This window comes from Acinonyx jubatus, chromosome A2 (assembly GCF_027475565.1).
Source record: "Acinonyx jubatus isolate Ajub_Pintada_27869175 chromosome A2, VMU_Ajub_asm_v1.0, whole genome shotgun sequence".
Classification (NCBI taxonomy): domain Eukaryota; kingdom Metazoa; phylum Chordata; class Mammalia; order Carnivora; family Felidae; genus Acinonyx; species Acinonyx jubatus.
Genome location: NC_069383.1, coordinates 150,574,817 through 150,602,480, shown reverse-complemented (window position 1 = coordinate 150,602,480; position 27,664 = coordinate 150,574,817). Strand labels below are relative to the sequence as shown.

Below are 27,664 nucleotides of genomic sequence, written 5' to 3'. Positions count from 1 at the left end.
CCTTCCCCTCCCCCTCCCCGTCCCCGTCCCCCTCCCCCTCCCTCCCCCTCCCCTCCCCTCCCCCTCCCCTCCCCCTTCCCCTTCCCCTCTCCTTTCCCTTCCCCTTCCCCTCCCCCTCCCCCTTCCCCGTCCCCTTCCCCTCCCCCCTCCCCATCCCCGTCCCCTTCCCCTTCCCCGTCCCCTTCCCCTTCCCCTTCCCCTCCCCTCCCCTTTCCCTTCCCCGTCCCCTCCCCTTCCCCTTCCCCTTCCTCTTCCCTTCCCCGTCCCCGTCCCCTTCCCTTCCCCGTCCCCTTCCCCGTCCCCTTCCCCTTCCCCTTCCCCTTCCCTTCCCCTTCCCCTTCCCCTTCCCCTTCCCCTTCTCTTCCCCTTCCCTTCCCTTCCCTTCCCTTCCCTTCCCCTTCCCTTCCCTTCCCTTCCCTTTTTCTACGATGTGTTGCAGAGGGAGAGAAAGAGGAGAAAGAGGCGTGTCGAGTGAATGAGTGGGATTCTTCAAGTGGACGCTTTTAATGGCTCTTAGTGGACGTGCTGTTGCGGAACCCGTTCCGAGCCTCACGTGCCGTCCCCGTGTGTGATTTTGGTGTCCAGGGTCTGTTCCTGTTCACGCAAACACGAAGGAGACGGTGGAGGTGACGTGGGAGAAGATGAGCAAGTCCAAACACAACGGGGTGGACCCCCAGGAGGTCGTAGGGCGTTACGGCATCGACACCATCCGGCTGTACATCCTCTTCGCCGCCCCTCCCGAGAAGGATATCTTGTGGGATGTGAAGTGTAAGTCCCCTGCCCCTTCCCGGCCCACCTCCCGTGTCCTCGCCCTCGGTCGCCCAAGGAGTTTCGAGGAAAGAAACGTCTTGGCCGAAGACAGCAGCGAGGGTTCTAGGAATCCGCCCCGTAAAGCGAGGAGCGGTCTGTCCGACATCCTGTACCGTCCTCAGACCAGCGTCCCCGGAGGTGACGGGCCTCACAGTCACTGGAGGAGCTCGCAGCAAGTGCAGCTTCCCAGTCCTCGCCCCAGACCCGCTGACGGCATCAGTGGTGGGGGGGGGGGAGTTGCCCAGGAACCCGCCTCCGCCAAGTCTGTGGCGTTCTGACTCAGGTTCCTCCAGGACCCCTCCTGAGAACGCTGCCTGGGAGCCACGCTGGCTTCCAGGCAACCCTGAGGCCCTCTGTGGCCCACGGAGGTCAGTCCCCTCTCGATCCGCCCTGAAAGGTTTGTTCTGGCGGATGAGTCCAGAAAACCCTGCCCGGGGCCTGCTCCTGGGGTTACCTGGGACTTCCTTCACCACCCACAGCCGCCGCCCCGTCCCCCTTAGGGGAGATTTGTCTCTCCAGAGCTGTTTAGATCTGAAAGGGCATGAGGTAGAATCTTCTAGGGTATCTGGCTATCCCAGAATCAACGGTCCAGTGGTCACTCAGTTTTCTTCCTGTGGCCTGCCCCACGCGCTCTGGAAAGGAGAAATCAGAGGCGCTGGATCATTGTCTTTTTAAAATACATATATATTTTTGGGATGGGGGGAGAGAGAGAGAGAACGAGAGAACGAGTGGGGGAGGGGCAGAGAGAGAGGGAGACAGAATCCAAAGCAGGCTCCAGCCTCAGGGCTGTCAGCACAGAGCCCAATGTGGGGCTCAAACCCATGAACCTCGAGATCATGACCTGAGCCGAAGTCAGACGCTTAACCAACTGAGCCACCCAGGCGCCCCCATCACTGCCTTGCTCGGTGAGCCGTTTCCAGTGATACGTGTGGTCTGGAGCAGTAGTCACAGGTGCCGGTCCCGGAACTGGGTGCGTTGGAATCACCGGGACCTACGAAGTGCAGGTGCCGAGGCTTAGGTTCTGTGGGGACACCTTTGTGACCGCAGGTCTTCTGAAGCGGGGCAGCTGGGCCCCGAGGCACAGCCTGGCCCAGGTTTCTGAGCTTGTTGTGGGCCGGGGGCCGTCGGTGGCCACTCTGAGGGGCCCTGCTGTCCGGTGCTCTGAACGCCTGGCGCTCTGGGATGTGGTGGAGTCAGTGCCGGTCTGAGTTCCCGGACTCCGCAAGCCAGGGTGGCCCCTGCAACCTGCCCTCGGGTCACTCCGTCAGGGCGCCGCGAAGTGTGTGTTCAACGCACAAGTGCGACTCTGGGCTGGGGCACAACTAGATGGGTCACTCGTGCGTGTGTCTTTCCCGTTCTCGCTTCCCGGCTCGAAACAGCTGACGCCCTCCCCGGGGTGCTAAGATGGCAACAGCGTCTGTGGGCCTTGGTGACCCGCTTCATCGAGGCCAGGGCTTCTGGGACACTTCCCCGGCCCCAAGTGCTGAGTAACGAGGAGAGAGCCGAGGGCAGGAAGCTCTGGGAGCACAAGAACTCGGTCATCTCTGAGGTGAGGAACTTTCCGGGGATGCTGGTTCATTCTGGGCAGGAGCGCTGATGATGCAGTACACGCGAGGCGAACGGAAACAGAGGTTCAAGGTTGAAAGGGGCCCGAAGAGACCTTTCTTTGGCCTCCTCACTCCACAGATGGAGGCAGAGCTGAGGCCCAGAGACCGGGCTCCTCCAGGCTAGACGCCCAGCAGAGGGGGGACTTGGGCGCCCAGGCACTTTGTCACACGGCATCTGTGGGAGCTCTTGTGGCTTCACTTTTGCACACACGTGATTTGTTCGTGTTACCTTCTTAGAGAATAATATTTTATTGTCCAAGCCACCGTTATTTTATTTTTCCTTTTCTAAAGATTTTATTTTTAAGAAATCTCCACACCCAGCGTGGGGCTTGAACTCCCGACCCCGGGATCAAGAGCTGCGTGCTTTACTGACCGAGCCAGCCAGGCGCCCCTGAATTCATTTTAAAGGATGCTTCACTGATAACAAATCCCTTTAAATGTTTTATCTAGAAGTTTGCTACAACACTGTGGCATTTGCCTTTTTAAGAACTTTGTGGAAAGAAATGTCACATGTCTTTGAAAGAAGGCATTTAGGAGATCCAAAGGCATTTTTTAGTGGGTACGAGACACCCCAAATACTCCTTAGGCTGAAGTTTTTCTTTTCTTTTCTTTTCTTTTCTTTTCTTTTCTTTTCTTTTCTTTTCTTTTCTTTTCTTTTCTTTTCTCTTCTCCCCTTCCTTCCTTCCTTCTTTCCTTCCTTCCCTCCTTCCCTCCTTCCTTCCTTCCCTTCCTCCCTCCCTCTCTCCCTCCCTTCCTTCTTCCCTCCTTCCCCCCTTTCCTTCCTTTCTCCCCCCTTCCCTTCCCTTCCCTTCCCTTCCCTTCCCTTCCCTTCCCTTCCCTTCCTCCCTTCTTTCCTTTCCTTTCCTTTCCTTTCCTTTCCTTTCCTTTCCTTTCCTTCCTTCCCTCTCTCCCTTCCTTCCTTCCTTCCTTCCTTCCTTCCTTCCTTCCTTCCTTCCCCTTCCTCCCTCCCTTCTTTTTTTCTTTCTTTCTTTCTCTCTCTCTCCCTTTCTTTTCTCTCTTTATCTCTTTCTTTCTCCCTTTCTAGAATTGCTGATTTGAACTTATAAAGTCAGCCAAGGTCACTTTTCCGGACTCTGGTAACTGATGACATTGAAGGTACAGGGTTTTCATGAGGCTCTGGGTCCAGCATGGTCTCATTTGGTGACACTTCTTCAACTTTTTTCCTGTCCCCTCTTCTCTAGTGCAGAGAAACAGAGCTCACGGAATTGAATCCCATGATGTGAGTGGTGCCTGAATGATTGTTTTCATACCACATATTTCCTCTCTGGATCTGGCACATTCTTCGGTTCTGTCAGATCATAGAACTGGGTCACCTAAACAAGTTGGAAACTCTTAACATCCTTAGATGTGTTGTTTTTCTATATTCTTGGCCATGGTCAAAATTGAAAAACGCACAAACAGGAAGAAGCTGACAAGTCCTATTAGTGTTTTTATGTTGAGTCCACATTTGAAAATGCAAAACTCACCTTCTCCTGTCTCCTAATAACCTTTATTGTGAATGAAAGTCACGGAGCCACAGAGGAGTGACATCCTTCACCCCATCTCCGGTCTGCTGTTGTTTTGAGGCCTCCTCATCAGCGGGTCCTGCCTCCTGCTCGGCTCGTTAGCAGCGTTTAAAGTCCCCACTGCGAGGACCAGCACGGCCCAGATGTGGGGGAGCGGGACGTGCTGAGTAGTGGAAACGGCATTGACCCCGATTTAAAAAATCTTTGTGCCGATGAAACATTATCGTGATTATTCGAGACAGTGAATCCATTTGTAAATACCTTTGCAAGCTTCATGCAGGTCACATTTTTGGGGTCATCCGTCTGTTTTGTCATTGTCGTGTTGTGCTGGTTTTTGGTGGAAAGCTTAAAGAGATGTTGAAGAAAGTGTATAATTCAACTTTTACCGGTAGGTGACCGCCCATTTCACAGAGGACTTCTCACTGAACTCGGCAATCTCTCAGCTGATGGGATTCAGCAATGCCCTCCTGGTAAGTGGCCCTCTTGTCCTCATCTGATAGCACAGGAGGCAGGTGGCTTCCCGCCACATGCTGAGGTGGCCTGCAGGGTGCCGGGTTGTGGACAGAGAGCAGCACCGTGGTATCATCCCCTCGGTGCGGCTCTCTTATCTTAAAGAAGCATTTTTTTCCCCATAGTCACAACCTAGTTTTAGGGTTGGAAGGTTCTTTTTTTTTTTTAATTTTTTTTTGTAACGTTTATTTATTTTTGACACAGAGAGAGACAGAGCATGAACAGGGGAGGTGCAGAGAGAGAGGGAGACACAGAATCTGAAACAGGCTCCAGGCTCTGAGCAGTCATCACAGAGCCCGACGCGGGGCTCGAACTCACAGACCACGAGATCATGACCTGAGCCGAAGTCGGACGCTCAACCGACCAAGCCACCCAGGCGCCCCTAGAGCTGGAAGGTTCTTAAAGATGGGCCCAAAATAACTTTAAAAAAAGGGAGGGGGACACCTGGGTGGCCCAGTCGGTTAAGCGGCTGACTTCGGCTCACGTCATGATCTCACGGTTTGTGGGTTCAAACCCTCCTGCATCAGGCTCTGGGCTGATGGTGCAGAGCCAGCTTGGGATCCTCTCTCTTCCTTTCTCTCTCTGCCCCTTCCCCCACTTGCGTGCTCTCTCTCTCTCTCTCTCTCTCTCTCTCTCTCTCAAAATAAATAAACTTAAAAAAAAAATTTTCTGGCCCAACGACTCCCTTCCCTCCTGCCCCCCCCTCCCCCCAACCATGGTTTGCCTGTGAGGACCTGACGCCCAGGGAGGTTAGATGACGTGTCTGGTCGTTTAGTGACAAATCCATGACTGCATAAAACTTACCACTTTTAGTGTGTTAAAACGTGCCACGTTCAAAGGTAGATTAAAAACTGGGGAAAACATTTTATAACAAAAATATCGGACATAAGGCTTAAGATTCTCAATATATAAAGAGCTCTTCACATACGAATATGAAATACCTAACCTAAAAGCGGTCAAAGGATGTGAAAGGAGGTAATTCACAGAAGGTAAGATAGAAATAACCTGTAAACTTGGCAGAAAAAAGTATTTGCCTCACTAATTATCGTGAAATGCAAATTAAAAACGCGGTGCTATTTTTTTTTTTTTTTTTTGCCTATCAAATTTGCGGAGACTTTTTAACATAAAAGTCTGTGCTATTACAAAGGCACTGAGACCGTGTTACATATCAGCAGTGGCCATGGTTGATGTAACTTCTCCAGGAAGCGCTTTGACTTTGAGGTCAGTAGTCCTGCAGTTGTTTATGTCCTTTGATTCAGGGGTGCCCACTGGCCAGTGACTCGCAGTCACGGAGACATAGAACCCCAGCTGTCCTCAGAAGGGAAAATCCGGAAATGACTCCGGTCGTATCAATGAGAAGGAAATACACCACCGCCATTCACACTGTGCTTTCCAGGAATACTTAGTTTCAGAAACTGTTCGCGATACAACAGCAAGGAAGAACACACGATACAACAGTGTCTATGTGATAAAAACTCCAGTCAAGCCAAAGGGTATATGGGCAGATGTGGAAAGTCCCGTATTTTTGCATTTTTGGAGACCGGGATAAAATACATCAGTTTTCTTCTGGGTTGGACAACACATGAGTGATTTCGCGTTTCCGAAATTTTCTTTGCCGAGTGTGTGTGATTTTTTTAATTGGGAAAAAATGGCAAATATTATAGAAAAAAGAAATTAAAAATGAAATGTCTACTCGCTGACCGTTCCATCTACAGCCCTTCTGGTTGACTCTCTCTGTACCCTCACCCGTGGAATTAGATTCCAATCTCTTAGGCTGTTTTGCAAAGATCATAGAGGCATGTTTTTTTTTTTTTAATGTATAGGGGCACGTGGGTGGCTCATTCGGTTGAGCATCCAACTCTCGATTTCAGCTCAGGTCATGATCTCGCGGTTTGTGGGATCGAGCACCGCATTGGGCTCTGTGCTGACAGCTTGGAGCCTGCTTAGGATTCTCTCTCTCCCTCTCTGCCCCTCCCCGACACAAGCCCCCGCCCTCCATATAAATATATAAACATTTTTTTAAATGTACAGTATTTTGTGAGGGGCATCTGGGTAGCTCAGTCAGTTAAGCATCCAACTTAGGCTCAGGTCATGATCTCTCGTCTCGTGGGTTCAGGCCCCACATCGGGCTCTGTGCTGACAGCTCAGAGCCTGGAGCCTGTTTCGGATTCTGTGTCTCCCTCTCTCTCTCTGTCCCTCCCCCATTCGTGCTCTCTCTCTCCAAAATAAACTTAAATTTTTTTTTTAAATGTATAGTATTTTTGGCCTCTCTCTACCTAGCAAAATATATATCATGGGGGCTTCCTACTTTTAATTTTAGCAAACCTCATAAAATTAAACCAAAATTGTTTTTGTCACAATTGTTTTGTGAACATAGACTGGAGTGCCACCATCTCGCCAGGCTGGTTTTTATCGGGACTCGCCCAGCGTGCCTTGACAACCGCCAGCCTCTGGGAAACTCAGTGATGTCCTTCCCACAGCCACGTCGGGATGGCCCCTTTCCTTCCCCGCCGTCCTTGGACCACACTCGCCAGTTCACACTCTGCTTTGCTCACCACCGTTCCTCCCCTGCACCCTGTGACACCCTTAATTCCTCTGTCACTTGTCTCCCCAGTTGATAGTAAACCCCTTGAGAGCAGAGACTGTACCTTTCTGGATGTTTTATCCCCAAAGTCCAGCATAGGGTAGGTACCCCGTAAATTAGATGGGCGCGTGGCTGGGTCACCTGGCTAGCTGCACTGCAGGAAGAAACTGGGTGTTTATAGTAACTGGCAAAGCTGTTTAATAGAAGGAGGACCCCTGAGACCCCCGAGGGGGCAGAGGGACCCCTGTGCTAGACATTTGCACGTTGCGAAACCCGTGAGCAAGCCCGTGTGCGTGTCTCATGGGCTCCGAAGCACCTGGGAAACCCAGCAGAGCAGCTAGGAGTTGCACTCTGATTTCAGACAAAGCTGGATGCTCGTGGGAGCTGCGTTGCTTGGTTAACCACCTACCTGGGGGCAGGTTACTCTCCCTCCGTGACCCTTAGCTGCTTCATCCGCCAGGTGGGGGAAAGAACACTGCCCCCCAGCGGTAGCTGTAGGAATCAAATGAGTCAGCCTCAGACTGAGGGTGTAGTACGTGCTCAGTTAAGAGTGGTGTCTTTGCTGTTGCTGCTGCTGCCCTCCTTGTCATACTAGGGTTAGATGGGGGACATTCTTCGTCCAGAGCAAACGGATGGCCAGGAGGGTTGCTGCTTGCCTGCCTGTGTCTCTGGACTTCAGATACATGGATGGCCTTCCTTCCCCAGGCTTATTCTGTGTGCCTTGGTGTTCTCACATTGTTCTTTTCTCTTCCCCAGCAAGCCTCGCAGAGAGTCGTTCTCCACAGCCCCGAGTTCGAGGATGCTGTGTGTGCCCTGACCGTGATGGCTGCCCCGATGGCCCCTCACATCACCTCGGAGCTCTGGGCAGGTAGGTGGGCGTGTCCTCGCCTGACCCGTTACTGCTAACCAGGACGTGCTCCAGCCTCTTCTTGAACACGACCCGGGGCTCAGATGTCCTCAGGCGTGGGGTCCGACATTTGGCGTCCGTACCTGGGACCCCTCTGTCTTGTAGTGGGAGTGGTGGGACTTCTGCATGGTCACCCCCGCCAAAGGGGAGGACACTTCTCCGCTTCAGCACTCTGTGCCCAGACGAATGGGAATATTGGCGTCACCACGGGACACTCTCTCACAACTCAGTATCCCGCTCTCCCTATACCATGACCCCATGTTATCTTTTTAAGGTGGAAACTCGGGTTTAGTCCCACTTTATGGATGGAGAGCAGGGCACCTGGAATTATGGTTGCGGATCTAAACCTTAGTCGCTTAGACGGGGATTCAGTCTCTCCAGCGGCCCATTATTGCTGAACTGGGCACCGAGGCGTGTCCCCCTGCCCGAGGCTCAGGTGAATCAGCTGCAGAAGCCTCTGCCCCTCCCGCCCCCCTTGGAGGTCCTAGTTCTGGAGCCTTGGGGAGTGACTGGAGGGCCTGTTTTTAACCACCTGCTCGGTGATTCTGATGTGCGGGCAAGCGGGGGGGGACTGTGGCCCTCTGCTGTTAAGACCTGGCCCTCACATGAAAGCTTAAGGTAGGACCTCATGCACTTTTCCTCTCGTAAGGCAGCCCCATGAGAACGTTTTTCAGGGCCCATTGGTCATTCTCAAAGGCTATCGTTAGAAACACTTATGTCCTCTCCTTTTAAGAAATAATTTAGGGGCACCTGGGTGGCTCAGTCGGTTAAGCGGCCGACTTCGGCTCAGGTCATGATCTCGCGGTCCGTGAGTTCGAGCCCCGCGTCGGGCTCTGTGCTGACAGCTCAGAGCCTGGAGCCTGTTTCAGATTCTGGGTCTCCCTCTCTCTGACCTTCCCCTGTTCATGCTCTGTCTCCCTGTCTCAAAAAAAAAAAAAAAAAAAAAAACGTTAAAAAAGAAATAATTTAAACATTCTTCACACTAAGCTGCCTTCAGTAGTTATTTCTTTCTTTTCCTTGTACTCATCTCTATTTTTTGTTAATTTTGATACGGGATTACCTCTTCAGGTGGTATGTGAGGTTCATCGTGGGTTCCCATTTTCGATTTTTGGACACTTAGACCACTTATAATTATACAATATCGTTTTAAAAGTTGAACAGCTATGTTTGTGTCCACATGCAAAATCATTTCCTTGCAACACATATCTAGACATAATGCTTGCTCCGAAGGGACATAAAATACCCCTTGAGAGAGCGCAAGCGGGAGGGGGGCAGGGGATCGGAAGCGGGCCCTGTGCTGACAGCCGCGAGCCCGACGTGGGGCTCGAACCCATAAACCGTGAGATGGTGACCTGAGCCGGAGCCGGATGCTCCACCGACTGAGCCACCGGGCGCCCCAAACTACGAAGGCTTTCGAGACGCATTTTCAGATCCGCTTCCAAAAATTCTCTGGAGCGCTGGCGAAGCTGCTCGGACAAGAGCATCCATCACGATTCCCGGTGTTTTGCAAGGACTTTGCAGTGCCTCTGTGGTGAACTCATCCCGCATGCTGGAACAGCCCCGCCTGGGCCCACTCCGTCCCCCGGAAATCCTGAGTGACACCCTCGCTGAGCCTTGGCTGCCGCGGGGGTGAGCATCAGGGCTGCACGCCTTCCGTGGCCAGTGTGGGTGGTTAAGTCTTAGAGGGGCTCGGGCCCCCGGGCCTCGGCCTCAGTGTCAGAGGCCTAGTGTGGCCTGCGGGGACGGACTCAAGACGGAGTATGTGGCACAGGTTGGCCACCCTCTACACGGGCTTCCTCCAATGAGAGTTCCCCGGGTTAACAAAAAATTCACTTCCGAGTATTTCCAGTTTGAAAACAAGACACATCTGTCAACATTTTGATTTTTTTTTTTTTAACCCGTAAACGTTTTTCATGACTGCATTAATTGTCCACAGGCATAACTTTGGTAACTGTTCCAGTCACGTGTCTAACACTCGTTCCCATCGTCCACTGTGGACAATTCTGTGCATAAATCTGTGTTCCCGCTTCACAGGATGTCCTTGAAGCGGGAAGGTTAGGAATGTTTTTAAGACTCTTGATGTATGTCGCCAGATTATTTTCCTGAAAAGTTATCCCCGTTTCCACTCCACGCCTGTTTTTCAAGCATATGTTCTGTTTCACTGATTTAATTATTGGATTTTTCCATACAGTTTTAACATCTGGTGGGCTAGCCTCCCTTCATTCCTTTTTCATAATTTTTTTAGCTCCTCTCACCTGTTTTTTCTTCTCAGTAGAACTCTGGTATAATTTTTTTAATGTTTACTCATTAAACATTTTTAATTCATTAAACTATTTGAGTTTATTCATTAAACTCTTAATGTTTATTCATTAAACTCTTTATTTGAGAAAGAGAGAGACAGAGCACTAGTGGGGTAGGGGCAGAGAGAGGGAGACACAGAATCCGAGGCAGGCTCCAGGCTCTGAGGTGTCAGCACGGAGCCCGACGCAGGGCTCAAACCCACAAACCATGAGATCATGACCTGAGCTGAAGTTGGACGCTTAACTGACTGAGCCACCCAGGTGCCCCTGATTTTATTATTAAAATGCTTGGATCTTGATTGAAATTTGGCTAAACCTAGAATTAATTTGGGAAGGTCTCCCATTTTCACCCCTTCCAGACTTCCATCTGGTCTGTCCCTCCCCTCCCCCGTTTTCTTTAAATTTTATTTTTAAGTAATGTCTCCACCCAACATGGGGCTCAAGCTCACAACCCTGAGATCAAGAGTCACAGGCTCTACTGACTGAGCCAGCCAGGCACCCCTGCCCTTGTCTGGCCCTTTATTCTAGACTTCCTTTGTGCTGAGTCAAGTTTTGTAGTTTTTTTCATGTAACTCCTATGCATTTTTTTAAAATTTTTTTTAAAATGTTTGTTTTTGAGAGAGCAGGAGAGGGGCAGAGAGAGGGCGGGAGGCGGGGCGGGGGGGAGGACAGAGGATCTGAAGTGAGCTATGCGCTGACAGCAGAGAGCCTGATGTAGGGGATGTGGGGCTTGAACTCACCAACCATGAGATCATCACCTGAGCTGAAGTCAGGTGTTTAACCAACTGAGCCACCCAGGTGCCCAGTCCCATGCATTTCTTAAGATTATTCTCAAGTGGGTTTTTGTTGTCGTTGTTCTTGTATTTTATCTACGCTCTTGTGACTGGAATATTTTTTCTTTTACAATTTTTGACTGGTAATGGCTGGCATGTAATTTTTTAAAATTTATTTGCATACTTATTCTCTGACCCAGATTCCCTTCCAATTTCTCATACGTTGTGTAAGGGCTAAAATCCTCTTAGATTTTTTAGGATGCTGTGATCAGCAAATAAGGATAAGCATTGTCTTCCTTTCTAACGGTTAGAAAGGTCTCCGTGTGTGTGTACGTACTGCTTAGAAAACCCTACAGGTCGTTCAAGAATGCTGGTGCCAGACAGCCCTGTCTCACTTCTAGAAGGAAAGGGAACTAATGCGGGGCGCCTGGGTGGCTCAATCAGCTAAACATCCGACTTCGACTCAGGTCATGATCTCATGGTCTGTGAGTTCAAGCCCCGCATCGGGTTCTGTGCCGACAGCTCGGAGCCTGGAGCCTGCTTGTGATGCTGTGTCTCCCTCTCCCTCTCTGCCCCTAACCCACTCGCATTCTGTCTCTGTCTCTCAAAAATAAATAAACATTAAAAAAAAATTTTTTTTTTAAGCAAGGAAACTCACGTTTCCCTGTTGGGCTTGATGTTGGCTGTGGGTTGAGGATAGATATTCCCTATAATGTTAAGGAAACAGCTTTCCATCCTTGTTTTCCAGAACTGATATTAGGAGTGGGAGCTGTGTTTTACTTAACATCCATTCTTCCAGTGTTAAGGTGTTTGTATCATTTGCTTTTAACTCCCCCCTCTGCCCCATTGATATGACTTAGGTCCAGTTAATTGATTGCCTAATATTAAGCTCTCCTGGGATGGATTTCTCTTGACCGTGGTGTTGTGGACTTTTAATGTACCGTTAAATTCTATCTGCTAGAGTTTTATTTAGAAACTGGCCGTTATTCTCCTGAGGAAGACCAGCCTTTCTCAGTAGGCGTGGTCAGGTTTAGAAATGAGGGTTTCACCGACTTCACCCGATGAATTGTGTTGGTTTCCTTCTGTGTTTTGCCTTGTCTTAGACTATAAAGGATGAGTCGTTTGCCCGTTCTTTGCGGAATAGACAGAGTGCCCCAAAGGGAGTTTGGTACAGGCCCTGCTATGCTGTTGCCGTATTATGCAGCCTTTTCTTATCTCCTGGGGAAGGAAACCTGGCTCTTTCATTTAGCCTTGGCGACCACATTACGTTTTTAAATGGCGTGCTGTTCACTCTTTCCTAGTCTTCCTTTGCTCTAAAGCAAACCAATCTAACTTGCAATAAACTCCCTCTTATCCTGGAATATACATGTCTCTTTTATCTTCTTTGTTCCGCATTCTCTGTTTTCCTCCCTCATCTCATTTCTCCCACAAAAGAGTAAGGTCAGTGGGATTTGCTGAAACCCCCTCCTTGGGTGCCCCTTCAGTTGCATTGCCAGGGGGAGGGGGCAGACCAGATCTACTCTCCCCAGGGCCCCCTCCCTACCCAGCAGGTCTTAGGATACGAGTTTGCACCGTGGGCGTGGCCCTGCCAGTCTGTCCTTCAGCTATGCGACAGGATCCTCAACAGACATATGCTAAAGTACTAGGATAGAAAGGCCTGTTCTAGACCTTGCTCCATGATTCTCCCTACACAGCACACGTGGCTTTTGTGAGCTGTGTTACAAGTACGTATAGCTTGAATCTTAGTTTTGCTACAGAGTTTCATTCAGTCGGTTTATAGAGCATGTATTATGTGCCACACTCCGTTCTGGGGCATCTGTGGGAGAGCTGGCGAGGGCCTTCTAGTTAAGGTCTTCCCTCAAGCTTTACAAATTCATGGCAACTAATTGTGTTTTTGTTTTTGTTTTTAATGTTTGTTAATTTATTTCGAGAGAGAGAGTGTGTGTGTGCACACAAGAGCAGGAGAAAGAGAGAGAGAGAGAGAGAGAGAGAGAGAGAGACTCCCAACTGGGCCCCGTGCTGTCAGCACAGAGCTCCGCGCGGGGCTCAAACCCACGAACCGTGAGATCATGACCGGAGCCGAAATCAAGAGTCAGACTCAACCGACTAAGCCACCCAGGTGCCCCCTAATTTTGTTTTTTTTTTTAATTCAAAGAAGTAATGGGAAGCCTTTGTCTCCGGGCTCTCCCCCTGTGTGTGTGTGTGGCCCCCTCTGAATGAGCAGCTGGGGCCATAACATAGTCAAGTGAGGAGTCCCCGCACCTGGTGTGGCAGTCTGGTCATTGACTCACAGGCGCGGGTCAGGTGCCCTCAGGAGAGAATGGAGATGTGACCCCTCCCCGGCCCTCCCAGAACTAAAGAGGGCCAGCGTCTCCAGGTGTGGGAAGTCCTTTGCAGACAGAAGCCCTGTGTCTCGAGGAGCTTCATTATTGCCATCTCACACCGCCGGTCATTCTTGAGCCAAGGCTTTGCACGGTTTTCACACGCACGTGTCTGTTCCAGAAAACTCAGCTTTCACGTTGGCTTCAGGTTTCATTCCCGCATCTTTGGAAGGTAACTCAGAATGGCTATAAAAGGGAACGCGGCAAGGGGCGGGATGGTCAGAAATGGCCATTTCCCAGAGTTCCCTAGAGAAGCAGATTTTCACAGGACAGGTTCTCTCCCAGAGAGCGGTAGAATTGAGACCGGTCCCCTAGGGGAGGTCCGGAGCCCTGTGGGCTGAATGGCCGCCACCGCTGTGGATAAAAAGGAAACATTTCAGAGGAGCTTGAATAGTCCCCTACCAGTCCCTTCAAGAGCCAGTGAAGACCTTCAGTAGGAAACAGAACCAATGTCTTGGCAGTGGGCGAAAGCTGTAACAGGATGAGGAAATCTTTTTTCCTTCCTGAAGTTTTGGATCTAAGAAGCTCAAGACACCACGTCTGAATTTACACAGTTCTCTTTTGTGCACCATAATAGGGTATTGTCCTAATCCAGACAAGGGGTGGTGGCTGCTCGCTTAGGGCAATTTTGTGTATTTGGAGTCACTGATACGGTTTCCAGACGAAGGACACAAGGTTTCCTTTGGTGGTGGACAGTAAAAAGGCAGAAGGTCACCCACCAGGGAGCTTCTTGGTGGTACTGCGGTTGGAGATCTAATTTCATCATCCTGAAAAATGACTTTTCTAACCGGCAACAGTGTGGATAGATCCCAAGGGGATTATGCTGGGTGAAAAAAGTCAGTCTCAAAAGGTTATATACTCTGAGTCCATTTATACATAACGTTCTCAAAATAACTAATTTATAGAGAGAGAAAACACAGTAGTGGTTGCCAGGGGGTTAGGGACTGGGCCGAGGGCGTGGTGGCCATGAAAAGGAGAACACAAGGGGGCACCTGGGTGTCTCAGTCGGTTGAGGTCAGGTCGTGATCTCACGGTTCATGAGTTCAAGCCCCACATGGGCTCTTTGCTGACAGTGCAGAGCCTGCTTGGGATTCTCTCTCTCTCCCTCTCTCTCTCTCTTTCTCTTTCTCTCTCGGCCCCTCCTCCACTCATGCTCTCTCTCAAAATAAATCAATAAGCTTCAAAAAAAAGAATTTAATCTGACACTACAACTCCATGCATGTAGTCCGTGAAATGTGTATCTGTTTCTATGCAGATGTTGGCATTCTGTATCGACACTTACGGGCGGGCGTACCCATTCTTTTTTTTTACCAGCCACATTGTGTCCCACCCTATGAAGGCTCTGTAAGTCATTTGGGTGGTTTTTCTTTTGCTATTTTTTTGTGCTGCTTTGGGGTTAGCCTCTTGTCCAAACTACGAGTTATTTAAAATGTGGCGGTAAGCTCTCTGTTTCTGTTCTTCTGGCCATTTTTAGGGTTGCACAGGGAGGTTTCTGTCTGGACTCCTGCCTCAGGCTTTACCTTGTGGGGGCTTCAGGTCTTTCATCAGCACCTTAATTGTGAGGTCACAGCAAGGTGACCCTGTGCCCCCCCGCTTAGGCGTTCCGAAGTAACTCGCAACCCTCAAAGCCCCAGGCTGCCGCCACGGATCCATTTTTCCTCGTAAAAGTGGCTGTAAAAAAGTGTAGGGTAGCATTTTGCCACACATATGTGTTTTGTTCCTCAATTTCAACAAAATTACAAACGTACAAATCGTGTGTGTGTGTGTGTGTGTGTGTGTGTGTGTGTTTGTGTCCATTGTAAAGGAGAGTAAGTTCTCACTGGTGGTCTGAGGGCATTTTACATACGAATACGCATGTGCGTGTCAGCGTCGTTATTTCAAAAGAAAGTCAGCAGGACCCCTTCTGTGGGCAAAAGCCAAAATCTAGCGGCATCACATCCTGTCCATTTCCTTGGAATCGCCAGGGCTGGATGAGGCTCGGGGGGGATCAGAGGCCATGGAGTCCCCAAGCCCACCCTTACGTGTGTGTGAGAGCACGGGGCCGGGGTGGCAGCCAGCCTGGTGACGGCCAGCAAGAGAGGCCGCCGGCCACAGACACCGTGACCGCCCCAGCACTCGCTCCCGGCGTGGTGACCTTGCCAGTGCTCCGCGCATGAGAGGAGGCTCGGTTCAGCTGTTTCGGTCACTTGCCTGGAAGGTCAGTGACGACAGCTCTCCCAGAGGAGGGGTCGGAAGGGGGTGGGCCGTAGGCAACAGCCGGCCCCCGCATGGTAGCCTTGTGCTCCACGGCCTTGACACTTCCCAAAGTGTTCAGACTTTGTCCAGGTGCTAACCCAGAGGCCAGCTCTCGGACCCGGGCTGTGTCATGTAAAGAAACCATTGTTTTTGCTATGCGAATGTTGGGTATTTTTACCTCCCTAAAGAGTAGAGAGGCAAAAACAGGGCCTAGAACCCGCCGGGAGTTTCTGTTCCTCCCCGCTGAGCAGGATGGCCCCACCCCTGTCTATAGGGAAACCCTGGCAGGGACCCAGGCTGCTATAAATAAGCATCCTGATCGCTCCAGGAAGGCTGGGCTTCCTCATTTTTTTTTTATTGTGGAATTTGTAACAGCTTCTGCCCAGAACATTTGTGTCCGAGGCCCTTTCATCTCCCAGGCATCCTGTACAATTACCATGTGGAGGGTCTGGAATCCGTCCCGCTGCAGCTGGGTCACAGGACAAGGTAGACTGGGCCAGCCTGCTAAAATAAAGACGTGATTATCTCCCTCCTGTGACCTCTGTCTTGTATTTAGATAGGAGTCATAATAGCACCCCTTCTGAGGAACAAGCAGGAAGCTCCTTTCGGCTTCGGCCAAAACGCACATCTGTCAGGAATGGAGTAGGTCCATTGGCAAGTGCTGGAACCCCGGGGCACAGGGGCCAGCTGGGCCCCAGGAATACATCTTTGATGCTGCTCGATTCTCAGACTCTGGCAGGCGTTCACTTCCCTCAGACCGACTGGCAGCACGGGGTTACAGCAAGAGTGCCAGAGAGTGAAACATACAATAAGCAACACATAAGTGCGCGATACCAGCACAAGAATCACGACAGAGGTGCCCGGAGTAGAATGGGTCAGCGCCGCTCCAGAGTGAGCCGTGGACCCGGGGCCGGTCTGGGAACAACCCACGAGGAGATAAGCAGCCTGAGCTTACAAGGTCGATCACCTCTGCCTCTACGCACACACCGGGGGGTAGGCCGACCAGTTTCTTTCAGGAGCGAAACCCTCTCGAGGAAGCCGCACGTTGGTCCACGCTCTGGCCGAGCTCTACCGAATCCCGGACGGCCACTTTGAGAGCTACTTGTAAGAGCTTTGGAGAATCCAGAAACCATCCCGACTACAGGGTATTGTAAAAGAAAAATCACAAACCGATAGGGAAGGGGAGGTTGACTCTGCCAACCAGGTTTGGAAACTTGACCGTGTAATGTTCTTTCACGTCACCCACAAAAGAAGGCACAGCTGATTCAACGGGGAACACAGAGAAACCCTACAAAGAAACCAGAAGAGGGGCACCTGGGTGGTTCAGCCAGTTAAGCGTCTGACTCTTGGTTTCGGCTCGGGTCACGGTCTCACAATTTCCCGAGTTCGAGCCCCGCGCCCGGCCCTGTGCTGACAGTGCTGTGACTGCTTGGGATCCTCTCTCTCTCTCTGCCCCTCCCCCACTTGTGCTGTCTGTGTCTCTCTCAAATAAGTAATAAATTTTAAAAGGTAAAAAAATAAAAAGACAAAAAAAATTAGAAAAAAACAGAAGAAAAATCTTGAACTGATCTCACAGTGTGGGAAACCTTGATTTCAAAATACCCTTTCAAATTACTGAAGTATTCAGTGTTTTTGGTAGAGAATCTTTAACACATTAAAAGAAAAAGGGCCCCTGGGGAGCTCAGTCGGTTAAGCATCCGACTTCGGCTCAGGTCATGATCCCGTGGTTCCTGAGTTCGAGCCCCGCGTTGGGCTCTGTGCTGACATTTCGGAGCCTGGAGCCTGCTTCGGTTTCTGTGTCTCCCTCTCTCTCTCTGCCTCTCCCCCACTCACGCTCTGTCTCTGTCTCCCAAAAAATAAACAAATGTTAAGGAAAAATTTTTCAAGAAAGAAAGATCACCTGTGCTCCCACCTCCAAGATACAGTCACTGCTGGTATTGTGTTCCATTCCCTGTGACCTTTTGTCCGTTCGTATAAACATTTACTAAAACTGGAGTCGTGTTATGTGTGCTATTATATACCATCCTTTCCCATGAAATTAATCACTATTTTATTTATTCTTTAAATGTTTATTTACTTTTGAGAGCGAGAGAGAAGGAGCACACACATGTGCAGGGGAGGGGCAGAGACAGAGGGAGGGCAGAAGATCTTAAGGGGGCTCTGAGCTGTCAGCACAGAGCCCGACGCGGGCCTCAAATTCACAAGCCGTGAGACCATGACCTGAGCTGAAGTCGGACGCTTAACGGACTGAGCCACCCAGGCTCTCTAATTAATTATGATTTTATTTTTTTTAATTTAAAAAAAAATTTTTTAACGTTTATTTATTTTTGAGACCGAGAAAGACAGAGCATGAACGGGGGAGGGTCAGAGAGAGGGAGACACAGAATCCAAAAGAGGCCCCAGGCTCCAAGCTGTCAGCACAGAGACCAACGCTGGGCTCGAACTCACGGACCGCAAGATCATGACCTGAGCCAAAGTCGGCCGCTTAACCAACTGAGCCACCCAGGCGCCCCTCTAATTAATTATGATTTTAAAGTAGTGAAACAAAAGGAATACAGAACTCCATATACAGCATGATCCTGACGGTAGTGGGTTGTTTTGGTGGGGTTGGTTTACATATATCCTAGCCATTAAATACATTACTGTCTTCCCAAACAAGAAGCTTGAAAAATGCTGTCCAGATGAACATGATTTTCTTCTTTATAGTCTGACCTTTTCTGCCAGGAGTGGGCATTACTTTTGCCATCAGGGAAAATAAAACGTCGTCGGTCCCAACACAGGGCTCCTGGCACACTGGTGTTGGTGGGATTCATTCCCTCTGTGTCAGAGCTGGCTTCAGACCATTCGCTGAGGCATGGGCTCCTCCCTCAAACGCATCTTCTGGGCTCAAGGCTAATGACGAGGAGGAGGTGTGCAAGGGCCACCCCCGGAAAAGCCAATCACAGCGTGAGGAAAGCCGCCACGTTCCCTGCCATCCCCCGTCCAGGGCCCGCCTCCAGGAGGACGAGGAGGTGGTCAGGGTGCGGCCGCACTGGTAGTGCCCAGGGATCTGCTTTCTGACGCGTGTCTTTCCTGCACGTTTGGGGGCCTCTCTTGTGCTCATGAGATCGGCAGCGACTTTGCAGGCCAAGCCTTTCCTGCTCAGAAGCCCCCGGCTGAAGTCCCCGGGCAACCCTGCAGGTGTGGAGCCCGCCTGTGCCTGCTTTGGGGCCGCAGCACGACGCGCTCTGGGACGCAGACTTGTGGGCTTTGATTCCTCACCGCCTCCTCGGGTTCCACCCACCCGAGCCAAGGCCAGCTCTTTCCAGTTCAGCCCTTGGCAGGAGCCCCTCTCGAGAAGAGGTCGAGTGTGAAGGCTGAGATCCCTCTGAGAAGGTCGAGAAGGAACGCCGTGCTGTTCTCAGCATGTGGGCTCCAGTGATGATGAGTAAAAGGACCCGGCGGGAGGGCCTCGCGGACCACAAGTAATCACAGGCAGGAAAGGAAGCGAGCACAGCTCGTTATTTTGGGATCCGCTCTCAGGAGCACAAAGACATTCCTTCATCAACAGAACCGCAGAGACTAAGGCAGATCAGCGGCCTTGTTGTTCCCAAAATGCACACTTTAGAACCACGTGTCCACCCATCTTTACAGCTCTGGGCGCTGTTGAAAATAGTTGGGGGGGCTACCCATAAACCCAGGCCAGAGTAGGTGGGGGGGCACCTGGCAGGCTGTGAAAAAGCCGTAGTGCAGCCTCAGGCAGCTCCACGCCAGGCTGTGCCCGGGCGAAAGCGACTCCCCCCCCCCCGCCGTGAGCCCTGCGTGTTCAGTGACCCTCTGTGCCTTGGCATTGCAGGCCTGCAACAGGTACCCGGGAAGCTGTGTGCCCACTATGCCTGGGATGCCGGCGTGCTGCTTCAGGCGTGGCCGACCGTGGACCCACAGTTCCTTCAGCAGCCCGACGTCGTGGAGATGGCCGTCCTGGTGAGTCTCTCCCGCAGCCCCAGAGTCTGGGAGTCTCCTGGCCCCGCGCGAGACCCACAGCCACTGCCTGGGCCTTTCCAGCCTACCCCGCCCTCAGCCTGACCGTCCCACCCGTCTTTGCTTTGCACACTTCAGTTTTGAGGTCACCGCGTACCAAAAGCTTGTGAGCATAAAATACTCAGGGCCCTCCAGGGATTAGAAAGTGGAAAATAGAACCCTGTCCTGCGTTACAGGTTCTGATCGTCTTGTTCTCCAGCCGTGTTCCAGTCTCCTCTTCTGTCTGTTTCGTTCGGCTGCTCTTGGTTCATTTAGGGAGGAGGGTGAGAGTGAGGAGGTGGGCAGAACAGGAGCACCTCACTGAAAAATCTCTTTCAGAAAGGCTACATCAAATTTCTTTTGCAGGGGGGGACGCCTCGGTGACTCAGTCAGTGGAGCCTCCAACTCGTGATCTCAGGGTCGCGGGTTTGAGCCCCACATTGGGCTCCGTGCTGGGCATAGAGCCTACTTAAAAAAAAAAAAAGGAATTTTTCTTTGGTAAATTGCATCATTGTAGGTACATAAAAGACATTTTTTATTTCAACCTTTTATAGAGCAGGTAACTCTAATAGTTTATCTTTTATATGATTGTTACATATGTAAGCTGATGTGGCTGAACTGGGGGACCTCTTAGCACACACGTCTCTGAACCACGTATGGGGCCAGGTCATTCACATCCAAAATCGAAGTAAACTCTTCTCACTCAGTGAAGTAGCCGTTTCCATTCTCAGTGTTTGCAGTGGAGAAATCAGAGAAGTTGGTCGCCTTGCCCAGGTTTATTGATTCATCAGTAGTTCTCACGTTACCATCAGGCACAGTGCTAGGCCCTGGGGATACAAATCAAACAGGACACACAGGGTCCCAAATACCTACAGAGCTGTAAGCCGAGTGGGAGAGACAGGAAAGAGAAAAAGGAAAGAAAAATATTACTGCAAATTGTGAAAAAGGCCATGAAGACATCACCCAGGGGCTGAGGGAGAGCACAGCCTCCCAGGGCCCCGGTCTGCCAGGCAGGTGCAAACCCTGCCCTTCTGTGTCTGTGCAAACCCTGGGCCCAGCAGGTGGGTGGATGTGTGGAGAAACGGCTTCATGCAGGAGGCTCAGCCCCTCGGAAGCCACTCTGTCTCCACACCACCTCCCCTGGCGCTTGGTTCCGCACTGACCCCGCTTTGCCTCCCCCACGGAGAGGAGGACATGGGCCTGGTCTGGAGGGCTTCTTCCAAAACTCTCAAAGTCAAAAACAGCTCTGTGGCACAGAGAAGCCGTTTCTTACTTTAAGTAATGTCTGTAAGAAAGATCTCAGGGCGCCTGGGTGGCTCAGTCAGTTAAGCGTCCAACTTTGGCTCAGGTCATGATCTCGCGGTCCGTGAGCTCGAGCCCCGCGTCGGGCTCTGTGCTGACAGCTCAGAGCCTGGAGCCTGCTTCGGATCCTTTGTCTCCCCCTCTCTCTGTCCCTCCCCCACTTATGCTCTCTTTCTCTCTCGAAAATAAATAAACATTAAAAAAAAATTTTTTTTAAATAAGAAAGATCTCATGGGCCCCTGAGAACACGTCCTCCGCACATTGAGAAATGCCAGCTTGAGGAACTAGAGGTTTAGCCTATGCAGTATCATTCCACTTTGATCACTGCAGAAAAGAAATTTCGTTTTGGTAATTGGCGAAATGGTTTCAGATTGTCGTTGAAATGAAAACTCAGAGTTTAAAATGTTTGCAAATGGGACTCCCTGCGGGTCTACCCAACTTGAGCACCTCGGGCTCGGGGCACCGGGCCGTGTGACAGACCTCCTGTGGAGGCCTGCGTTCTGTGTCCATGCGATCTTGACTGGCGCCCTGGCCGGAAATGGGAGCTGAGCACCATGCAGTGTAATTCAGCGTGATTCGGTCCAGCTCGAGTTCTTGGTGCCCACGGCATGCAGGGCCGTGCCCAACACTAGGGATACTGAGCCCAGGGGCACCGCCTTCTCTCCATGCAGCGTGGCGCCCACGAGGGACGGTCTAGGGGGCACACAAATGCCACACACACACACAAACACACACACACACACACACACACACACACACACACACACACAGGGAGTTTCTGGAGACTCAAGGTTAACACATGGAGCTTGGGAACGAGACTCTCCTGCCCGTAAGTCTCCATCTTACAAGATACTTCCATAAGCCTCGGTTTCCTCAACGGCGAAATGGGGGCCACACAGTGGCTGCTCTGTCTAGTTGTTGAAAGAATTAGATCGGATGACGCCAGGAGACGCTTAGCTTGCTTCTGGACACACTAGTGACAAAACCCACTAACAAGCAGTGAGCACCGACTACGGGCCAGGCACTGCCCGAAGAACTTTCGAGATCCTGACTCATTTACCCCCACACAGCTGCCCTGGAGCGGGCCCTGTTTTACCCATGTCACATAAATGACTAAATGACAGGCTCCTGCCGGTCCTGCTTGCTAGGTGCTCGTGTCGGGATCACCGCTTCGCTCAGTCAGGACATTGACGGAAGGGGACATGGGACCTTGGCCGTAAAGAGGAGCAGCATTTCCCTAGTGCAGAAGAGGATGCCTGGTCGGCAGAAGCAAAGGGGGGAGCGCCCTCAGGGACATTGGGACGGTGAGCCACGGAGGGGGGCTAGAGCACAGGCACAAGCAGGGCATCAGGGCCGGGGGCTGGCAGGGGGCTGACCAGGGGGAGAGAGGATCCATGAGGTCATCCCGTCTCCACTTGTGGGGTGGGGCCTCGGGCAGGTGGCTTCACCTCTTGTGCCTCGGCTTTCCCATCCGTACAATGGGCACGCAGTGGTCCTGCATGTACCTTATGAGGCTGCAGGAGGATAAGCAGGTTTGCTCGGGTGGATTGCGTAGCCCAGCGCCTGGCACAGAGCGAGAGCTCAGTCGGTGGGGACTTTCCTTGTTTTTCGCTGTTGCGGGGCTGCCTCCGTGTCGGTGAGCAGCCGCGGGTGGGGCGAGGGCAGTGCTCATGGTTTCCAACTTTTCAGTTGGAAAAGTCCAAGAGAACAATGCCGAGGCCCCGGCCCGAGGCTGTGGGTGATGGAGGTGGGGGGGGGCAGTGGCAAAGATGGAGGGGCAGAAGCTTATGAAGCCACCAGAGACCAAAAGATTCTTCTAAAGTCAAAGAGAGCTTCTTCCCCTTTGGGCCCTTGAAGGCCAAGTCCGGGGGCATCTGTTGTCCATTTAACTGGTGCCTCATGCCAGGAGGTGGAGCATGATAGAGACCCACCCGCCGCGAAGGGACTGCCCTGGGTAAGGCGACTCAGGGGAGTCCCAGGGCTCCAGAAGCCATGAGAGGGTGCCTGGGGCCGTGTGGGAAGGTCTGCTGGGTTCCCCGGCCACATCCTGAGGTCACGGGACCCCCTTCCCCAGCCCAGCTGGGGACAAGAATGATTCAGCTCCCTGGACAGGCCTCACCAGAGGGGCCAGCCCCCAGGTCCCCAGGGAAGCCCTGGGTCTGGAAGTAGGGTCATTGTGCCGAGCACATCCCACACCGGCCCCTTCCATCGTGGCCGGGAGTAAGGAGGTGTAAGGCTTAGTGAGCTGGTCCCTTCGGACAGGTGATCTTCCTCAACAATCCGGAAGATTCCATCCTTAAAGAAGAGAAAACTGAAGGTCCCACGGCTTGTGAGTCCAGGCCTGAGAATCAAGCCTGAGTCTGTCTGCGCAAAAGCACTCACTCTCTCGCTTGCCCCGGGCCCCTCTTCCCTGGGTAAGATCCGGAAGCAGAAGCTGGAGCTGTGTGACTCATTACCAAGTTCTGAGAAGGCCGTGTCCGGGGCCCCCAGGACTTCACGGGGGGCACGGCTTTGGTGTGACAGGGTGGGAGGTCTCGGTCAAAGCAAGCACAGGGCGGTGGAAGAAGGTAGCTCCCGATGGCTTAGAAACGAGAAGGCGGGTGGTGGGGGGCACAGTCCTTTGAGCAGCAGCCCTAGCTCTGCCGTTTTAGGACACCAAAACCCTGCGTCCAGGAGACTCATGCTTTTTCATTTTACTTTTATTTTTTAAGTTTATTTGTTCTGAGAGAAAGAGAGCGAGCGGGGGAGGGGCAGAGAGAGAGAATTCCAAGCAGGTGCCACACTGTCGGCACGGAGCCCAATGTAGAGCTCCAGCTCTTCAAAACACGAGATCACGACCGAAGCTGAAATCCAGAGGCGGACGCTTAACCCGGCTGAGCCACCCCCAACCCCGAGACTCACACTTTTTAGTTGTTCTTTTTTAATGTTTATTTATTTTTGAGATGGTGAGAGACAGAGCATGAGTGGGGGAGGGACAGAGAGAGACAGAGGGAGACACGGAATCTGAAGCAGGTTCCAGGCTCCGAGCTGTCAGCACAGAGCCCGACGGGGGGCTCGATCCCACGGACCGCGAGATCATGACCTGAGCCGAAGTCGGACGCTCAACCGACTGAGCCACCCAGGCGCCCCTAGACTCACGCTTCTTTTAAAGAGCCACGTTTTTTAATTAATTATTTGTTCGTTTATTTATTTTTAAGTTTATTTATTTTGAGAGAGACAGAGACCCTGCGAGTGGCGGGGGAAGGGCGGCGAGAGAATCCCAAGCGGGCTCCGTGCTGCGTGCAGGGCCCAATGCTGGCCTCGAACTCACAAACCTCGAGATTATGACCTGAGCCAAAACCAAGAGTTGGACGCTCAACCGACTGAGCCACTGGATGGAACCAATCCCAGGCACCCCCCCCAAAAAGAACCATATTTTAGAACATTTCAGGACGTACTATTTTACCATATTTGGCTCCCGCACAGTGATACAGGGTGATGCAACCAAGAAAAATGCCACCAAGTTCTACATAAATCTGAAAAAAATGAGGCGGGTGATTAGGGACACCTAATAGGCTTTGGTCGAAACTTCAGAGACTTATTCCTGGTAACTTTTCATAATACAGTGACTGCATTTTCCCGGTAAAAAAAAACAGGAGCATCAGTGAAAGAAGCGAGTGTTCTTATGGGAGCAGTGGGCTTGGGGATTTGAAGCATGGCTGTTGAGAAGCCACCAGGGCCATGAGAGCACTTTCCCCCGTGCCCACATCAGTTCATACTTGATGTGAAGTTTGTCCGTGTTGAAAAATCCTCAGTGAATACCCACCGACGTCTGCAACTGTACCGGCCCCTTCTCAGCAAGGAGAGTTAAAGTGATGTGGGCCCAGGTTCCCGGTCGCCGTGCCCGGGCGCCCCCTTTTCACAGGAGCCAGGCCCATGACAGGGAGGTTGCCTGCCTTCCGCACGAGTCAGCCCACCCGCGGCCTGGGTAGAATCCTGGGTGACACAGCCCTTCCCCTCCCCCGGGGAGCAGCTGAGGGTGTGTGACCTAACTTCCTGCGCAGCTGGGACGGGGCCACGCTCGGGAAGCACAGGTGCACTGGCCGCAGGTGCCGGGGGCCCCCAGCCTCTCCCTGCCCGTCTGGGTGTGTTGGGAGGCTGGGCACGGACGCCACCCCTCCGCGGGGAAGGCGCCTGCCACTCTCAGGACTTTTCCTCATCGCTTGTCTCGGCTTCTCTCCTCAGATCAACAACAAAGCCTGCGGCAAAATCCCCGTGCCCCAGCGAGTCTCGCGGGACCAGGACAAAGTCCACGAACTCGTCCTCCAAAGCGAGCTGGGTGTCAGGCTCTTGCGGGGGCGAAGCATCAAGAAAGCGTTCCTCTCCCCCAGAACGGCCCTCATCAACTTCCTGGTGCAGGACTGACGGCAGGGAGGAGGAAGGGGTAGGGGTAGGGGGGCGCTGGCCCAGGGTGGGGAAACGACGGATGTCTTGAACGCTCACCCTCGTCCTCTGACGGACGGGTATGGGTGGTGAGCCTCTGTGGCGGGGCCTGGTGCAGGGGTGGGGATGGGTGTGGGCAGAGCAGAAGGACTCTCGAAGGCGGAGGGGTGGGGCAGCCCCTGCAGGTGGAGGAAGCCATCTGACCCCGCGCGAAGCCACCAGAGGTACTGCCGGGTGTTTGCAGGAAGGCGAGAAGAGAAGTGAGAATGCGCGTGTGCCTCTCGAGCAGCCTGGGAGCTTCTGACCCCCAGAAGCTGCACAGCCTTCGACACACCCCGGGAACGGGAGGGCGAACTGAGGACCCACGCACGGCATTTGGGTCGTGTCCAAATGCCCAGAATGTGGCGTGGACGCTGCGGTCTTCAGAAGCCGCTAGGAACCAGAAGGCAAGCGGGGCGGGTCCCTCTACAGGTGTCCCCGCCTCCTGGGGTGAAGCACCACTTCCTACCCTCTCTCGGGGTGTGACATTTGCTGCGCAGTGAGGCAGGACCACGCCGGGTGGGACCTCAGATGGAAGCAATCGCAGGGCCGACCGCAGCCCCGCGCGGTGTCTGCTTATGTGGGCCCCAAATGCCGCCACCGCCGTCGATGTGGCCCCCGGAGCCCATCGTGAGAAGCGTGAGCTCGCCGGGGAGGAGTGGCCCAGAGCCACCGGGTGTTGCCTTCTTGTTCAGGCCGCCACCGTCTGGAAGCCGGGGAGGAGGCTGGGGACGGACCCCTATCGTTGGTGTCATTAGGATAACCGGGTCCTATGTGATGTCAGCAATTGGGTGCTCTGAGCAGAAGCGGCCAAAGCCACTGATTAACATTCAATGGGGAAATGGAGGAGAATCTGGCCATTTTGTGATGCTGAAAATCTGTATTCGTTTTCTGATGCCATTTTTCTGAGGTAACCTCAGATGAGGTAGCCTGCAGTTGAACAGCTAACAGATGACTTTTTTTTTAACGTAATAAAATGTTTGTCATGTGCGACTTTGGGACATATGTGTGATCTTGGAATAGCCACCACATTCCAGTTCTAGGAGTTAATCAGGAACAGACTGAGGTATTCTATCATCGTCGGAAGCCTTGGCCGTATGCCTGACTCCACATGGAAAGTTCTAAAGTGAGGTACGTGTAGGACTTACAGACATGGGAGACAACACTGATTCAGAGATACGAGTAACAGCCGTTAAGTTACTGGTTCTTGAATGTGGCTCAACTGAATATGTTTCTGGTCCCCATTAAATCAGAAATTCTGATTTAAGTGGTCTAAGGTGCACTTGGGCATCAGGGAATCTTAGAAGCTGCATGGGTGATTCTTTTTTATTTATTTTTTCAGTGTTTATTTATTTTTGAGACAGAGAGAGCAGGGGAGGGACAGAAAGAGAGGGAGACACAGAATCAGGCTCCAGGCTCTGAGATATCAGCAGAGAGCCCGACGCGGGGCTCAAACTCATGAACCACGAGATCATGACCTGAACCGAAGTCGGAGGCTTAACCGACTGAGCCACGCAGGTGCTTCTGCATGGGTGATTCTAATGGACAGCAAAGCCTGAGAACCACTGGATTAAGTCGGTGGATTTGAACCGTAATATTTAACTAGTTCCTCCTCTCCCTATCTTCAGCTTCGCTGGGATGAGTTTGGTGTAGGACCAAAACATCTGGAGGAGGACAGCTGGGAAAGAAGGGGAAGCAGGGGCCAGAACTCTCCAGCAGGTACTTGAGATGTTCCCGGAGCTGACTTGGGTAGACACAGCCCCATTCCACAGACTAGCACCTGTGGGTTAAATATAAGCGAGTGGATGAAGATATTTATTTGATCCAGGGAGGGAGGGAGGAGTGAGTGGTTTTGGTTGGTTGTCCTGTTTGGCCCCAAAGTGAGCTGAGTGGCCTTGAACAACAAGATACGGGTAGTGGGGAAAGTCCTTTATCTGCACATAATCTGGCCAGAGCAATGGGCCATTAAAGCCTCAGGGCTGCTGCACTAACCACTGTGGCTTTGGAGAACTTTTTCTCCAAGAGGATAAATCTTTTGAAAACAAGAGCTCCGTTGGTACTCCTTGAGATGGTTGGTATAGAGGAAGAAAGGAACGAAAGGCTAATCCCTGGGGGTAGGGAGGAGGGGTGGGGAAGCCTCTCAGGGCTCTCTTAACTGCCTCAATGCAGGGACAGGTAGTGGCTGACTGTCCGAGGGCACGGTGTGGGGTCCACGGGGCTGGAGGCAGAAGTTGTTGCCAAGCCAGTGGGAGATCCAGGCTCACGGGGC

General features: G+C 52.1%; 1 protein-coding gene across 11 annotated transcripts in view; it reads left to right on the top strand.

Moving 5' to 3' along the window:
- Positions 1-26,388, top strand: part of LARS2 (leucyl-tRNA synthetase 2, mitochondrial) — a 181,824-nt gene extending 155,436 nt beyond the window's left edge. For 4 of the 11 annotated variants that reach the window (XM_053219548.1, XM_053219545.1, XM_053219547.1 and 1 more), the window contains 6 exons: positions 586-768; positions 4,336-4,413; positions 7,794-7,905; positions 19,469-19,596; positions 22,083-22,238; positions 25,159-26,388. In XM_053219548.1, the coding sequence (XP_053075523.1) occupies positions 586-768; positions 4,336-4,413; positions 7,794-7,905; positions 19,469-19,596; positions 22,083-22,238; positions 25,159-25,361 (860 nt within the window). In that variant the 3' untranslated portion in view covers positions 25,362-26,388. Of the gene's footprint in view, positions 1-585; positions 1,781-2,189; positions 2,360-4,335; positions 4,414-6,830; positions 6,987-7,793; positions 7,906-19,468; positions 19,597-22,082; positions 22,239-25,158 lie in introns of those variants that run through there. The other 7 variants (XR_008297170.1, XM_053219543.1, XR_008297172.1 and 4 more) reach the window with 7 other exon arrangements.
- Positions 26,389-27,664: the final 1,276 nt, after the last annotated feature.